The sequence below is a fragment of the Trachymyrmex septentrionalis genome, unplaced genomic scaffold (genome assembly GCF_001594115.1).
Source record: "Trachymyrmex septentrionalis isolate Tsep2-gDNA-1 unplaced genomic scaffold, Tsep1.0 scaffold33, whole genome shotgun sequence".
Classification (NCBI taxonomy): domain Eukaryota; kingdom Metazoa; phylum Arthropoda; class Insecta; order Hymenoptera; family Formicidae; genus Trachymyrmex; species Trachymyrmex septentrionalis.
This window is the reverse complement of record NW_017305494.1, coordinates 596,075-613,868: the sequence shown is the minus strand read 5'-3', so window position 1 is coordinate 613,868 and position 17,794 is coordinate 596,075. Positions and strand designations below refer to the sequence as shown.

Genomic DNA, 17,794 nt, shown 5'->3' with positions numbered 1-17,794 from the left:
GCACTACTAACAAAAAGCGAACGAATATATGGATCCACCCAATATAACGTATTATAAAACGTACCAATAGATGGCCCACCCTTTATATAAAATTTAAATTGTTATTTCGGTCAAATCTAAAGCTCAGAACTTTTTTGTACACCTAATACTTTATTATTAAAATTAAAGTATTAATGATTAACATTATATTCTAGAACACAAACGACAATTATAATTGAAAAAAAATCTTTCCCCCTCAATTGGGAATTAATCAAGTAACGAGGTAACGTCGCGACGCCAAGTGCATAAAAATATCAAATGGGTCGCTTAACGGGTCGCTTGACCGTTTAACGTGTGAATATCATTGCGTATATATTCGTGCCGCTGCCAAATTCGAGATGCTACCACTAGTTTTATTTGGAGTTTTGACATCAACAAAACTTTAGATTAAACAAACTAAAACCGCAATCAAAAATCTAAAAACAATTTTATTATACAATATCATCTTTCGATTGCGACCAGTTCGAATAAAATTGGTGTAGCCAATACCGAGATCTGAAGATTGTGTCCCGAAAAAGGAACATTTCAGCTTTTCAAATTTTTCAGTCGTACGTGTGGTACATATAAAGTGTTTTGTCCATTAAGCTGCTTTTCATAATCCCTTCATAGAATTTTAATTTTAATTTAAAATTGAAATAAGATTAGCAATGAAAGTGAACCTTGATGCGCATACGGATATAATTTATGTACATGATAGACAAAGAAGGAGAGCGTAAGAAAGAGCGAGAGAGAGAGAGAGAGAGAGAGGAGACGACGAGTTTTTTCTTCACAATAATTCATTGACAATTTTATATTAATATATTGACAATTTTAGTCACTTTCAGTTTATCTTATGTGTCTCGCGTAATGAAATACTTGCTTAGTTACATGTATGTCATACCCGTTTTTAATTAAAAAGAATGTATTCAATATGTTTTTTTATACACTTGGCGTACATTTTTTCTTTTTTAAAAAATTTTGTTAGGGTTTCCTTATTTTCCTAAGCGGTCACCAATCCAATCTTATACTTAATCCAACGGTGCTTAACCTTTGCAATTATATGCGAACTGCTGCTTCGATGATCCATGAACACTAAATGTATAAAATTGTGACGTACAGATATGTGTAATAGAAAGACTACTAGTCGACGTCGCGCAATGAACTGATCAAACAAAAACAATATTACATGCATAAGCATTCTGTACGCGCGGCCGATATACTCGTATATCGTACATTCCCATATATATCGTTTACAAACAAGTTTCGTTAAAAGATCAATTAAAGTGACTTAAATTTTCTATTTACATGACATTTTATTATTGTTTATTTTTTTGAAAATAAAATACATTTTGATATATAATTTGTCCAATGTAGTTTCAACATTGCAGCAACATTTTAACAATCAATACAGAAGAATCAATATAGATACAACATTGATAAAACATTGATACTTCAATATTCAATATTGCAATATTTCAGCAACATTTTTTTCAATGTTCTGTGCTGTATGAGTTTATAATTCTAAATCCTTTAAAGTACAAACGGGAAAAAAGGTAATGCAAACAGTTACAAACCGAGCTTAATTTAATGCGTATTAAAAGATCTTTTTTTTAATGTCAAGTGTCAAGTTCTCAATGCGAAAGTAAATATAAGTGCTCACTTAATTTGAAAAGAATTATTTGTTCCACGATGATCGAGATCATGACACAAACAGGCAATGATGAGGGCAAGACATTCAATTTCACCAAAGATTTTCCACCATTGCGTAGCCTAAAAATGATTACAATTCTCATTTTACAAATTACAATCTACGCTACGATCGACAAAAAAAAGCTCACCGTTAAAATAGCAAACATCATTTGGGCTACGTTAAAAGCATGCCGCCAATTATGATATGTAACGTTCCGATAGTTTTTCTTTACGCTCAACAACCAACGACAAAGTACGTCATAATCGATGTGAAATCGTTCAACAAAGTCCAAATCGAGAAACATTCTGAGACACGCAGTAAGAGTGTCGCCATCTTCCATATGTATATCGTCAAATTTGAAATCGTGCAATTGAAAATGCACTGATGATGGAACTCTTAAACTCTATCGAAATAGAGAAAACATGATAAACGATTAAATTTAATTAATGATTTAAATATTATATGTAGCTGAAATATACAGTGTGAAGCTGAAGCACACCAACCTTTAATCTTTGCGCGTCCTCCAATGATGCTGATGCATGGTAACTCAGTACTTCTAAAGTGACGCTTTGTTTTGCCATCGCTATTACAGCCTTTTCATACCTGAAGATCCGATAAATCAAGTCGAATATTCGAAATAGACAAGATATACAAGTATACTCACATGTGCGTATTATGAATTCCCATTCCGCAGAAGATCGCAAACGCTTCAACAAAATTTTCATCGTTCTGTGTAAAAGGAAGATCGTCAAATTTATTGATTAGTTGAATAACGCCTATTATTTGACCGGATGAATTCTTGATGGCCATACAAAGAATTGTTCGATGCCTAAAACCGGTGCCATCGTCCACTAGTGGATCGAATCTTGGATCTTCGTAAGCATTCAATATATTGACAGTCTGAAAAATCTTTTATATCGTCTCGAGCGCTAATACTTTACAAGAAATTATTATTAATGAGCGATACTTACTTCACCGGTAGTTGCTACATAACCCGTAATACCAACATTAATAGGAAATCTACTCTCGAAAGGACTGCAACAAAAAGATTTAATTAAATACCTAGAATAAATTTATCGAAAAAAGCTAGACGTAATTATAAACTTGATTTACCTAGTGCGAGAATCAGAATCTTCGCCAGCGAGATCATTCGCTTCGAAATCAAAAACGCGCGAGAAACTTCCCTTTGAAGCTTTGTGCACGAGCAACACCTGAAAACAATCATGATATTGTAATGATGGACGGATACCATGATTATAAGCCCGGATTTTCATACAGACAACAGCGCTTTGATACCAAATGCTAATTGGTGAAAAACGGGTCATAAATTTTATCCCCCACAATCGGCTTTTCACCATTCACCTTTTTGTACACATAATTGCATTTTTCTCACGAAATTCGTTTATGTCAATTACCTGAACACGTTGGCATTGAATCAATGATTGCGTATGCGTGAGAATTCTAAAAACCATGTGCTCTATCGTACTTTGTTCCTCGAAAATCATTCTAGCCAAATCCAATAAAACCTGATGTTAATATTAAAACAAATTAGATCCCTCTTGTCGTTATTTCGATCGATTCGACGAAATTAACATTTACCTGATTTCTTTTCACTTCTAATTGGCTCTTTTCGTAAAGCTGAGCATTTCTTAAACCGATACCACAGAACTGTAAATAACCAGCGAAAACCTTTTCATCTTGCGCAGTAAATTGTCCTTCGCCGCCAAGCTTGTTGATCACCTGTGCCACTCCGATTACATCACCATTGCAATCTTTAATAGGCATGCACAGTAAGGCACGCGTGCGGTATCCCGTTAAAGCGTCAATTTCGCGATTAAATCTCGAATCCTGAAACATTTAACGCCTATTTCTATCAATGTAGATTAATTTTAATCTTGGTTTTCACACTCACGTTCGCACGCACGCATGCACGCACACAATTTACTTTTCATTCTTTTCTAATTAAAATTATTTTCTAACTTATATTATTTTCTATCTAAAGAAAGATGAAGAGTTAGTTAAAGAGTTAGTTAAATCGAGATAATTAAGAGATAAAATTACGAGGGCTATCTAGAAGGTAAATTCCATTTTTTAATTTTGCCGCTTTAGCGATGCGGTGCGCATGCGTGCTAAGTTTGTTAATTCGTTGGCAAGAGATTGACGCGATTTTCAATTATTCCCAGCAAACGAGAACGGATTGGATAAATCCACATGAATCAGGTTTTCGAATCTGCGTTATCCGCAAAAAAGGTATTGAATTTTGTAGAGACTGAATACACTGAATCCTAATCTGAACAGTCTTCAACTTAAGATTAATATTTCACTTCGCGGGATAAAGCGACGCTTTTTTTCTGCCAGATTTTTACGTTTCTTACAAAAACGCATGACAAAAATTGCATAGCTTATTTTTTCCGTAAAACCTTTTTTCGATTGAAAGAAATACAAATTCTGTAGATTCAATCCCATGTCATGAATTAAAATGGATTGTGTGGCATTTTTTCCGTAAAACTTTTTTTCGATTTATAGGAATAGGAATCTCATAGTTTTAATCCCACGTCATCGATTAAAATCGATTAAAACATTGCTTATATTTGAATTGGATTGAAATGATTTAAAAAAGTTAAAAATTTGGATTCAGCAATAATCAAACAAATCTATTTCAATCTAATTTTAATCCTTTTCTTGATAGGGGTCTTTAATCTTTTTTATTTTTATTCCCAGAAAACGAGAATGGATTGAAATGAATTGAAATGGATTCAGGAATATTGATTCACGAATGTTAAAATGAATGCTTTCCAATCCTGAATGCATTTTTATTTATTTATAGAAATTGCGTAGAGTATATCTCTGCCTTTTAATCTAAAAATAATATTAGCTTTTTCTGTGCATTGTGAATACTGTTCAATTCAAAATTTTGAAGAGGAAATGCAGTTTTTCAATCCAATTGCATCCAATTGAATCTAATTGAATTCAATGGATTGAATTGAATTCAATTAAATCCAAAAAAAAGTATTCGCTATTTAAAATACGCGCGCCTTCGGATAGAAAAAAATTTCAATCCATTTTAATCCATTCTCGTTTGCTGGGTCCTTGTTCTTAATCTTTGTTCTGTCTAAATTCCTTTGCCTAAATCAATGTTTAATCCAGTATCATCATTGCCAGCCCTCTTAACAACCGGAATGCAAATACCTCCAACATTTCATATGATTTAAGGAATCCGGCAGAACGGCGAGATATATTTAATGTAAACTTTATATAAGATACTAGCATTTTTTTCATCTTTATTTTACGAATATGTTGTAAGGATTTATGTTTTAAGGATTCTAAATCATGAAATTAAAGAATACATATGTAAATTTTATGTAATAAATGAGATCTATCTATAAGAATAAAATAAATTGTAAGAAATATCCAAGAGAAATGTGCTTGAAATAATATTTATGTAATTTTTGTTCAGAGTCATGTGATCAGTTAACGCTTCTCTCCTACTAAGCTCTCTAGAATGAACGGGTGAATACATTCTCTCTCTTTCTTTTTTTCTCCTCCCTCTTGCCTTGTCTTTCCTTAATAATAAATAAGATAAAGCGAATAAGAGAGAGAGAGAGAGAGAGAGAGAGAGGGGGGGGGGCGAAAGGAGTGAGAAAGGAAGAGAGGGAGGGAGGAAGAGAGGAGGAGAGAAAGGGAAGGAAGAAGGGGGAGGGGGAGGGGGGAAGAGAGAGTAAATCCGAAAAAAAATAATTTAAAAACCATAATTTTTTCGGTTTTAGCTTTCTTTACTAGTAAAAAAAGATGAAAATAAAACGAAACATTTATTTAATATTTTTAAATTCGGAATCGAACAAAAAACTTTCGGTCCGCGTCCTTGGTGTTTATAATGTTTACACAAATCGCGATGCTTGTCGCTTGTGAAATACAGTTTGAGATCCGTTTTTTAAATAGAGGAACGTTAATGCGATTAAAATTTTCCAACAAATTTGTTCAATATATGGAGAACATGCAATAAGTGATTCAATGGTGCGGAGATGGATGCAATTTTTTAATAAAGTGCATGAAAATATATATGACAATGAATGGAGTGAGCGACCGTCTTTGGTTAATGACGATTTGATGCTTGCAGTGACGTTTTTTCGTTACCACGACTAAAGCTATCTTCGTATTTTGATCTTTGAAAATGAAAATAGCCTTAATTGTAGCTTCTAGTTGGATAACGAAAAAATGCCCCAGTTACTGGCCCTCTTGCTGGTCTACGATGACGAGATCAAAGAAGCCGTCACCACGTGGTTTGCCTCACAGTAACCAGAAATACAACGTCTGGTGTTTCGCTATAAGTGTATCAACAACGGCAGCGATTATGTAGAAAAATAATGTAAGATATGTACTTAAAAAAAAAAATAAAAATTTTCTATAAGTATATACTTGTTTTCTTTTAATAGGCCATCAGAACTTACTTTCTGAATAACTCTCGTAAATTGCATTCGAAATGAGTATTAATTATTTTTAGCTCGTGCACTTCAAATTACTCTCAAAATTAGTGGTAATCGAAATAGAAATAAGATCTCTACTCGTGCAACAGATAAAACAAACTTGTGCACATCTGTACATCAAAAGTGACATTTCAGATATAAACAAATCATGATTCATCAAGAACTTCTAATGATTAGTAATCGATGGAAAAGGTGCGAAATGCATCACTTATTAAATACAAAAAGTAGAAATCAAAACAAATAAGTATAGGTCATTTAAAAAAAAATAGTTTCCATGACTTGCCTTGTAAGCATCTGGTATGTTGACGGGTTCCCCACTTTCAGCGACGTATCCAACGATTCCGGTACCCCAGGGAATTTTTATTTCATCTTTCTTTTCCATCTCTATCAATGTCGATCTTGAACAGACATCGAATAATTTTGACACCAGATATCTGCTCCTCAAATAGGATTGATCGTTACGCTGTAGGTTATTTTCGTTGTTGAAATTGCTCGCGGCGGCCTCATGATTTAGAAAAGGTGGCACATTAGTGGTGATAACGGCAGCAGCAGCAGCAGCGGCAATGGCGGTGCCGCTTCTCTCTCCTTGGACAAGGAATAGCGAGCCGCGATCGGCGTGAAGGAGTGTGCTCACATTCTGCAGGATCTTGTGACACAATGATCTCACATCCAATTCATTGCAGATGTCTTTGACCTAAGAGACCTTACAGAAGTTAGATTCTTCAACATAGAGACTAGCGGTATATTCCATCGAAGAACCTACCAGCTCGAAAATAAGATCTTTCTCGTCAAGGTGCCTAAGCTCGTGACGCGATCGTCTTTGCGGGCGGTTGGAATTACCGGATCCGACCTGTGGCCCACCCGGTTGACTCGCGTCACTCATCGATACGCTCAAGAAGGTTGGCGTCCCATCAATTGTGTTGACAATCGGCTTTAGAAGGCCTCCACGCTCGAACTCGTGTGCCGAGATTTTGCGTACCGGTGTCGTAGCTCCCGAGCCACCGGTACCACCTCGTCCGGAGGACGAGTTGCCGGCCGCGGCATGGATTGGATTCGAAAGCTCTACGCAACTACTCGATGATGAGGTTGGCGTTGCATGTGATACCAGCCACATGTCGACGGTCTGCCGTGTCACTTTCCTATTAACAGAAAAATTGAAAACAGTAATAACGTTTGTGTATTATGTATACGTATTATATGTACAAGGTGTTTCCTCTAACCCAATCATCTAAAATATCTCTGTTGTTTTTAATACGAGAAAATATCGAAGCAGAAAGTTGTCCGATTCGGAGGGGCATATAAATTTATTATGATGAGCAAAAAATTGTTCTCAATGTCATATTTTTTAAGACCTCAAAATCACCTCTACTTTTTTAAATGGAATTGATTTTTTTTACACAGATACTTCTAATCATTCTGAATATAAAAGTATTAAGTTAGTGATATAAAAAAATTAATAGTCCACAAAATATTTTATACTTTATTCTGGCATATTATATAAATGTTAAATAACTCATAAGCTTTAATTTAATTTTTCGACTCCCAAACGAGGTAATAAATAAATTTCACAAATTTACAGTTTTTCAGTATATTAACATCTTTCTAATAGGATGCCAGATTGAGCATCAAATTATTAAATTGCTTATCAATTTAATTTGTGATATTGCTATTGTTATGTCCAATTTAACACATCCCAAGAAAGAACCACCTTCCAAAGCATTCATATATAAACCGTGACACCGCGAGACAAGCTCTCTTATTTTGTCTCTTATTTTGCCTCTTATTTTCTCAGTCATATTCGTCAGTTTGTCGCGCATTATTTTGTCAGCAATTCAATTAGTCAATCATACACGCACGGTCTCGTCTTATATAAATATGTACAGTTCTTAAATCGAAAATCTCTGAAGCTCCTGTTACGCTTCAATATATAATATTTGACTTAGAATCTGTGCACAAGTGAGATCCAGGGGACTCTTTGAGTCCCACTGAGATCAGATTGACGATCATCTCTAGGCCATCAAAACAATAAGTCCTCTTTTTTCTTTATATGCTCCGCGAAACTTAATTTAACACTATTACAACATAAATTAAAATCAATTCTATTCACCCGTATAACTTACAACAGATTAATAAATAGTAAACCCAAGTCAACAAATTTAACAAGCTATAATTAGGTGTAACGAGTAAAAATTTTTATTTTCTACAATTATATAATTTTCGACGATAAGTTTCAACGGTACGTTTCGACTTAATCCTCATCCACAGAAATACATAATTACCCCATATATTAAAATTAAATTAACACATTATGAGGATCATCTCACCTTCGAGTTACAATAGACGATGTAACGCAATCATATTATATTTAGTCAAATTTGTTGAATAATAGACAAAGTAATAATGAGTCATGAATCCAAACCAATTCATCAGTGAGAAAGGGCAGTCAGTATAAGTAAAAGAAGAAAATTCCAGTAATATTATTGTTGTATCTTGATGTCAAATTATATAAAATGGTTGTACATACGTTCTTAATAATATTGGTAAATTAAACCAAAGCACAACAAGAATATAAATAAAATTGCTTTCAGTTATACAATATATAAAACAAATTAATAAATTAATAAAATTGTACATAATTATTATAAAATAAAGAGCAAAAGATTATGCAATACTTACAATTTTCATAAAGGTAAATACAAATAATATATATTGATAAGTTTGCAGCTGTCTATTACAATTGCGAAGTAAAAAACTTTTTATAAAAAAGTTTCTCGTTTTACTTCCGATACGTGGATGACATAATTATGGAGATCCCCTCCGATCAGATTTCGTCTATCCATAAGACCTTTAATAGCATACACAATCGATTACAATTTACTATTGAATGTGAAGAGAACCGTAACATAAGTTTTTTAAATATGTTGCTTATAGTAGAGGATGGCGGATTAGTTAAAAAAAAAGACGTATTCGTGATAGATATCTTTCTTATTTATCTAATCATCCACTGTGTCAGTCTATAGTATAGGTTACAAATGCATCAATAAATTAAACAAATTTATAAAAGCACATACAAATAAAAATATATATTCTGACAATAATAATGTAATTTATAAGATTCAATGTAACAATTGCGATATTTCTTATGTGGGGCAGACAAAGAAGAAACTCAATACTAGAATAAATGAGCATATTAACAATATAAAGCTTAAATTATCTGGACATTCGAAATGGAATATATAGGGTGATTCAGAACAACCCAAGTATCCTTGAAGAGGCGTATGACCGAATTCTGAGACGATTTTTTTTTAAGAAAATTTTGTTCGAAGCTTAGTTTTCAAATTACAAGAAGAAATAGTTAGCGTATTACGAGTCACGTATAGGATACGGGCAGAAGTGGCGCTCAGACACGGCGGTTAGACACAGACGTTTTACGCACGGGGCGCACATTGACCAGACGCATTCATACGCGTTTATAAAAACACGTTCCTTCTTACCTTTCCCTTCTACTACACTATCTCTTTGTCTTTCATATACTTTAAATATGCTAATTTCATTAAATTATAAAATAGAATAATGATAAAATTAAAATAAATATTGAAACCTTTGAGTATCGGATTGCATTTTAATTACATTGATAAAATTATTAGAAAAATAAAAGAGCTCATAAAAGAGCGAAATTAGATATTACATGCGATAAGCATTATAAAACTATTATTGACATGCAAATCATACAATTATTTCAGTACGATGAATTTAAAGAGCGTTTCTTACAATTCGACGTACTGAAACTTAATTTAGTTAGACTTAATTGTATGTCAATAGGCATTATAATACATACTTGTGGCACGCATTATTGTCTAATTTCTCAATTTTACAAAAATTACTCTAACAATCTTATCTGCGCTATCGCGATCGTAATATTTATTACATACTTATGGGAAACGCGATCGTGCTTTGCAAGCAAAGAGTTATGAATGTTTAAAGCAAAAACGTAAGCCAAATACACTTTAAAAACTTATTATTATCTTGTAGATATTCAATGATTTCATTTTGCTCTAGCTTCTTGAAATAGTTGGAGGAATAAATTTGGATGTTGTAAGATAGCTCCTTCAGTCATAGAATATAAGTTTAGTTTTCGCGCCTCATCACTGGTGGCGTTCCGATCAACCCGCCATTGCCGCACACAATTGCCCGTGCCTTGCGATTGACCTGTCGACAATATTCTCTCGGGATTGGTTGAATGTGATAGTGGGGTAGAAGAGAAGAGATCCTTAGCGATTCCTTTGTAAATGATATAATCCGTTACCAGACTTCCAATAAAGAGGATCTCAACAGTTAATATCGTATATACATGACGTTAGAGTTATACGCTCTTTCCTTCCAAGGAGTTTTTTAGATTATCCCTTTTTCGGATTAATCCTGACTACATTCCCTTCCCTTTTGCAACGTTACGATTTCGGAAGTTATACATGGAATCATGTTGCTGCCTTACAGCATCTATTTTTTCAGAAGTGGGATAATAAGTATCCACCTCTGCTTTGTCGTGCCGTGATTAAGTGTCGTACAAAAAGACGTTCTTCCTTTCGTGACCGGGAATATCGATGAAGGGCCATCGCTATTATAGTGATTCGAACACGAATCGGTTTCGGGAAGTCCGGCCGCCGGACATTGTTTTTACAAGTGCATGTAGCTTGATACTCGTTTCTACAAAGTTGCGTCATACAACACATCACATGTAACAATGGATCGTGCATCGTTAGAAGTTCTCTCGTTTAACGATCTCAAGAAGAAATTAATGGATCTTGGCCTACCCGTTATGGCTGACCGAGAAAAGTGTATTGATGCTCTTGCGGATCATTGTGAGAGATTGCATGCTGCATAAATACTCACAGCTATTCCAGAACCCTCTCAAAGGAAGACGGAAATACCAGCCGTTAGCCAGCAATCCATACATATCTCCGACGGATTAAGGGATACAGCGGCACAGGGCGCGTCACCATCAATTGCGCGAAGCTTGTTCGAATAGGCGTTACTCGACCTCACACAACAGATTGCGCAACAACAAATTGCGCAACAACAGATTGCACAACAATAGATTGCGCAACAACAGTTACTTGCGCAACAACGGTTACTTGAGCAGTTAGTAAAAGACAGACAGACGACTAATGTTGCGTCAGATACTTCATTGAATTTGGAATCCGGTAGTAATCGTAACCCGGAAGTTAAGAGCAGTGTTCAGTATACGTCAATTCCTGTAGACACAAGACGAATTTCATACATGTCAAGCAAGATTTCCGATAAAAGAGATCACGAACGTTCCTGCTATCCATCAACCTTACCCAGTGTCGGCTACTGTTCCACCAGCACAGGCTATTACTCTTTTGGTCTCTCAATTACCAATGTTTTATGGTTCAGAGGATGACGACGTGGATCGTTGATTGCTTAAAGTTGAAAACGTTGCTGTTTCTCATGAGGTTAACGACAATATAAAACTACTAGCCGCGATCAGCAAGCTAGCAGGAACTAGCAAGAGATTGGTTCGATAATGGATCCTTTACAAAGTCATGGTTCGTCTTCAAGGAAGCTCTTATCAGAAGATTTAGGCAATAAGTATCTTTCACAAGGGTGATGCAGAAAACGGACGCCTGTCGTTGGAATTTATCTAAGAAAAATTTTATGGAATATGCTGTAAAGAAGATTAAGCTACTTCAACCTGTACAGCTTGAACAAAAAAATATTATCAGTTTGTTGGTTGGAGGAATTAATAATTTCTCTGTTAGAAATACTGCTGCGTCAATCAACGTTGAAACAATCGACGAGTTCTTGAAAAGAATGCATCAATTGACTACGAGTATGGCGACGTAGAAGAAATCTTCTCCACCTTCGGTAAGAAAGGAAAAAACAAAAGAGAGATACGCCTGATTCACCAACGAAGAAAGCGGCTCAATCGAAAATCAAAGATGTCTTGTGCGCTTATTGCAAAGCGAAAGGTTAAGACAGACTGCTGGAAGCTGAAACGGAAGGAGAATACCTCCCCAAACACATCGATCAGTAATACCGTGGCAGTAACAAAGGAGATCACCGAAACGGAAAACACGTCAACTCAACAGAGAAGCCAACAAACGTAGCATGCATCGGGGATGACAAGACATCACAAATTCGACTACGAATAAATCAATAGTTAAAGTTAATTACGTTGAGGAAAATGCGATCTACTGGCTCTTATTGACACAGGTCAGCCTAGTATCACTTATACAAAGATCAGTTTGTAAATTCCTTTTCGGTTCAAATTTTCCTTATAACGCAGTTACTGTCCAACGTTTGCGTGCGGTAAACAATTCGCAAATCAAAGTCATTGGCCAAAAAGATATCAGTATTGAGTTGTTCATATTGTCAGAAACTTCTACTCGAGTTACATTTTATATTATCGACACTGAAAATTGGTCTACACATTTAATACAGATTTTTTGTTTCAAAATGATTTAATTCTAATTTTCAAACGGATAAAAAATCTAAAAATAACTTAAAATTAATAAATGAAGTTGCATCAACAGATATAATTAAGGAAGATGATTTCCCTATTGCTGTTTTAGAAATCAAAACTGATTTTGGTCATGATGTTGATAAGTAAACATACGATATTGTAAAAGAATCATATGGCAAATCGATAGAAAAACGAGAAGAATTTGAATCAGTTACAGTCTCGCTCAAAGATAACTCGATATTCGCGTATGTCCCTCGGAAGTTTGCATGAACCGAGCGGCTGCAGATCCGTGAGATTATAAAAGATCTGTTAAGATGTGGTATCATTAAAGAAAGTTGTTCTCCGTATTGTTCACGTATTGTACCTGTCCGTAAACGAAATGGGAATTTGCGATTATGTGTTGATCTCCGTCTCTTAAACGACAGGATAGTGAAACAGAAGTATTCTTTTCCAGTCATAGAAGACTATCTATCACGAATAGCAAATAAAAGCGTTTTTACTCTTTTAGATTTGAAAGAAAGCTTTCACGCTATTCCGATATTTCCAGAGTTCATTAAGTACTTCTCTTTCGCTACGCTAGACGGACAATATGAGTACGTAAAATTGCCGTTTGAGTATTCAGAATTCCAGAAGCGTTTATTACGCGTCTTAGGATCATTAATACGTCAAGATGAGGTATTAGTTTATGTGGACGATATCCTGATTCCGACTGAAACCGTGGATGAAATTCTCAAAATCTAAAGATTTTGTTACATTGTCTGTATTTGTTAAAGTAACACGCTTTTGAAGTTAATTATAAGAAATGTCAATTTCTAAAAAAAGAACGGTCGAATATTTAGGAAATATTTTGACTGATCAGGGAATTACCCCAAGCGAGCGGCAAAAGATGTCAAGAAACTTCCAGTGCCAAAGAACATTTATGAACTTCAGAGATTCCTAGGTTTAGTTAGAAGATTTGTTCTTCCGAAGATTCGTTCCTAGATTCGCCGAAATAGCTAAACCACTTTATTCGTTACTTAAAAAATCAGTAACATTTGAGTTTAACGAACAATGCATAACAACACTTAAAAAATTAAAATCATCACTTGTTACCTTTCCGGTGTTACAGTTGTATGATCCGCGTCGCGAGACCGAATTACATACGGACGCAAGTTCAGTTGCTTTAACGGCAATCCTTTTACAGAAGCAAAATTCGGGTTTGTGGGCGGCAATTGCCTATTATTAGTCAAGCAACAAATGCCGTAGAAAGCCGTTATCATTCATTTGGAATGTTAGCCGTAGTTAAAGCGATCGAAAGATTCCATATTTATTTATATGGTGTTAAATTTACAGTAATTACCGATTGTCACGCAATTGTGTATGCGATTAATAAAGCAAACTTGAATCCGCGTATTGCGTGCTGAACTATCCGGTTATAGAGCTATGACTTTAATGTTCAGCACCGACAAGGAGACAGGATGATTCACGTGGATGCGTTAAGCCGCATAGTACCTTCGATTGAAACAATTCCGCTTGAAAAAGAATTACAGTATCGACAATTGTCAGACCCACAAATTCGTACAATCTTAAATCACCTCGAAGAATCAGAACATGATAAATTTACGTTAATAGAAGGACTGGTGTACAGAAAAGATGACGATAAAGCTCGCTTTTATGTACCTGATTGTATGGTAACAAATATCTTGCGTGAATATCATGATAATAATGCTCATTGCGGAATTGAAAAAATAATACAGGGAATACGCAATGACTAACACATCGGTCAATAAGTCCCCGGTCTAGCAAAGAAAACACAAGTGTTACATAAAAATTCGAATTTATTCATCAATATACAATAGTTTCCTTTTAAGGCAATACAATCAGTCCAACGCCTTTCCAAACGTTCGATGCCGGTTTTGTAGAACGATTTTGGCTGACCCTCAAAATACGCATCAGTTTCGGCGATGACCTCCTCATCCGATCGAAATTTCTTCCCAGCGAGCATTTTTTTGAGCTCAGCGAATAGGAAATAGTCGCTGGGGGCCAAATCTGGCGAATACGGTGGGTGCGGGAGCAGCTGGAAGCCCAACTCGTTCAATTTAACCATCGTTGCCATCGACTTGTGACACTTGTTTTTGATCCACAGTGAGCAAACGCGGCACCCACTTCGAACACAGCTTCCGCATCGACAAATGATCGTGTAAAATGGTAAAAACACTTCCCTTGGATATCTTTACGATGTCAGCAATATCATCCAGCTTTAATTTACGGTCGGACAAAACCAATTTATGGACCTGCTTGATTTTTTCGGGGACAACTGCCTCATTTGGGCGACCAGAGCGGTGTGCATCGTCGGTGTCCGTACGACCGCGTTTAAAATCAGCATACCAGTCGATAATTGTTGATTTGCCTGGGGCAGAGGTGCCATAATGTTTGTCCAACCACTGTTTTGCCTCAACGGTGTTTTTTCCCATCAAAAAGCAGTGTTTAATGAGCACACGAAATTCCTTTTTTTCCATTGTTATGAAAATAACCAAATTAGCGTCACTAAAGCTTCAATAACTCACACAATAATGATCCGAATGACATATACATTTGACAGTACGCCTAAAAGGGTCTGTTCTTTCGAACCACTATGTACTTTTTGTGTTAGTGGCGCTCTCTATGTGTCAGACCGGGGACTTATTGACCGATGTGTTATTGGTTCCCGTCTATGCGTAAACAAGCATAGTCATATGTAGGCAGTTGTTTGTTATACTCATAGCTAACGCTTCAGTCAACACAAAAGAGGATGAATCACAATTAGAAGAAACCCCCAAGCTTCCTGTGCATACTATACACATAGATCATTTCGGTCTATTGATAGAATCTACCAGTGGACGCAAGCATGTTTTAGTATTAATAGATTCATTTACAAGATTTACTTGGCCCAGTAAAGACTACAAGTTTACGAGAAACAATTGAAAATATAATTCCGATCTTTAATGTCTTTAGTAACCCTAACACCTTGGTATTAGACCGTGGAACTTCATTCACCTCTTCTGAGTTCTCTCATTTTATACAAAAAAGAGGTATTAAACATAGATTAGTTGCTGTAACCGCTCCTTGAGCGAATGGTTTAGTCAAACGTGTGAACCGTTTTTTAAAGTCATCACTGCGTAAAGTTATTGATGATCAACTTAATTGGGCTGATAGTTTAAGTTTAATTCAGTACATCATTAACAACATTTATCATTCCACAATAAAATGTTTGTCATCAAAATTGCTTTTTAAATATGAAAAACGTAATCAAATAGATCCACCACTACTTCAGTTTTTGAATAAATTAGCGGATTCCGACTCTTTCGACTCTTTCGCAGGGGACTAAAGCTGGCGAATATACTGAATGAGGAAACAATTCGTAGCGGAATTCGTTGAATCGGTGTCGGGCACGTGTGAACCCCTGCATTGTCCTGATGCAAGACCACTTTCTTCTTTGCCAAATGGGGACGTTTTTTCTTTAAAATGTTGTTGAATCGGTCCAATAAAGCTGCGTAATAATCGCCATTGATCGTTTGCTTCGACGGAAGGTAATCGATATGAATTATACTGCGTGCATCCCAAAAAACTGTGGCCATCACCTTTCCGGCCGACTTCATGGTCTTCGTCTTCTTCGGAGCTGATTCACCCGGTAAAGTCCATTGTTTTGACTGTTCCTTCGTCTCGGGTGTGAAGTAATGGATCCATGTTTCGTCCACAGTAATGAATCGACGCAAAAATTGATCTGGATTACGTTGAAACATCTCCAAACATTATTTTGAAATCGTCACACGGTCGCGCTTATGGTCCACAGTGAGCAAACGCGGCAGCCATCTTGCTGATAGCTTTTTCATACCCAATTGTTCGTGCAAAATTGAAATCACTGTGCCATGTGATATGCCTGTGGCCTCAACAAGCTTGCGCACTTTCACTCGTCGGTCAGTCAAAACAATATCGTGGACTTTATTGATGATTTCTGGCGTAGCAGCCTCAATTGGACGTCCCGAACGAGGTGCATCACATGTGGATGTATGACCACTTATAAATCCATTCACCCAATTGTATACGTCGCAAACGCTGGTGCAAATGTGCTATGAACATTATCCTCGGCTTTGATTTCTTTCTTAAACTTTTCATATGTAGATGTTTGATCACTGCACGAACTTATTTTTTTCCATTTTACAAAAAATACAAAGGTTGTTCGCTTTAATCTACAGAAATGAAACCACGCGATGAATTCCGCTCAAAATTTGACAGTAATCAGCTGAAATATGTTACTTGTCAAAAAGTAATGTGACATGACACTGCGAGTGCCTTCTGAGAGATATTATATAAACTTATTGACTTGCCCTCGTAACACTATAATAGTTTAATTGCGTTTATAAGTTTAAAAAATCATTTCGGCGCACAGTTCAAATAATTACACATTTAGTACATACGAGGTCTGTTCAAAAAGTATCGCGAATTTTGAATTTCCGCGGGTTACGTATATTCGATTTTCGATTTTTTTGTGGCGTTATGTTGGTACTCATGTCTCTCACTTATGCCGACAAGTTCGGCCATTTTGAATGTTCAGTTAATTTTTGACAGCTGCTTTGCTTGCACGTGTTTTGGCTCGTCTTCGATTTTTGCCTATTCCAAAAAATGGATCAAAGAATCTGTATCAAATTTTGTGTGAAAAACAAAATTAAGTGCGCGGACGCTTTCCGAATGTTGACTATGGCATATGGTGAAGCTACCTTGGACCGAAGCAACGTTTATCGGTGGTACAAAATGTTCTCAGAGGGCCGAGAAGATGTGAACGACGAAGAGCGTGCCGGACGCCCGAGCACGTCAACAACAGACGAAAACATTGATGAAGAAAATAGTATTGGCCAATCGGAACGGTCAATAAGGAATATTACCTGCAAGGTATGCGCAATTTGCGCGAAGCAATCCGCCAGAAACGCACTGTCTTCGCACAGTAGCTTTAATCCGCGAGTTAATTTAATCTTCGCTAAAGAAAAACGGTCAAATAAAACTTGTCCATATGGAGATAACCGCGTTTGAAATCGATCTCAATAGCGATAAAGAACATCTTTATTTAAAAAAATTGTGTTTATATTAATAATTTCTATTAAG

The 17,794-nt window shown here is 35.9% G+C and overlaps 1 protein-coding gene across 7 annotated transcripts in view; it reads right to left on the bottom strand.

Moving 5' to 3' along the window:
* LOC108750152 (dual 3',5'-cyclic-AMP and -GMP phosphodiesterase 11) overlaps nucleotides 1-17,794 on the bottom strand; it is a 321,538-nt gene that overhangs the window by 15,466 nt on the left and 288,278 nt on the right. For all 7 annotated transcript variants that reach the window (XR_001939415.1, XM_018489415.1, XM_018489416.1 and 4 more), the window contains 10 exons: nucleotides 6,956-7,331; nucleotides 6,476-6,886; nucleotides 3,308-3,556; nucleotides 3,124-3,234; nucleotides 2,822-2,919; nucleotides 2,680-2,743; nucleotides 2,373-2,608; nucleotides 2,212-2,311; nucleotides 1,857-2,111; nucleotides 1,679-1,788 (listed from right to left, as the gene is read on the bottom strand). Coding sequence is in view for 6 of the 7 variants with exons in the window: in XM_018489415.1 (XP_018344917.1) it covers nucleotides 1,679-1,788; nucleotides 1,857-2,111; nucleotides 2,212-2,311; nucleotides 2,373-2,608; nucleotides 2,680-2,743; nucleotides 2,822-2,919; nucleotides 3,124-3,234; nucleotides 3,308-3,556; nucleotides 6,476-6,886; nucleotides 6,956-7,331 (2,010 nt within the window). In the remaining variant the exon portion in view is untranslated. The remainder of the gene's footprint in view (nucleotides 1-1,678; nucleotides 1,789-1,856; nucleotides 2,112-2,211; nucleotides 2,312-2,372; nucleotides 2,609-2,679; nucleotides 2,744-2,821; nucleotides 2,920-3,123; nucleotides 3,235-3,307; nucleotides 3,557-6,475; nucleotides 6,887-6,955; nucleotides 7,332-17,794) is intronic.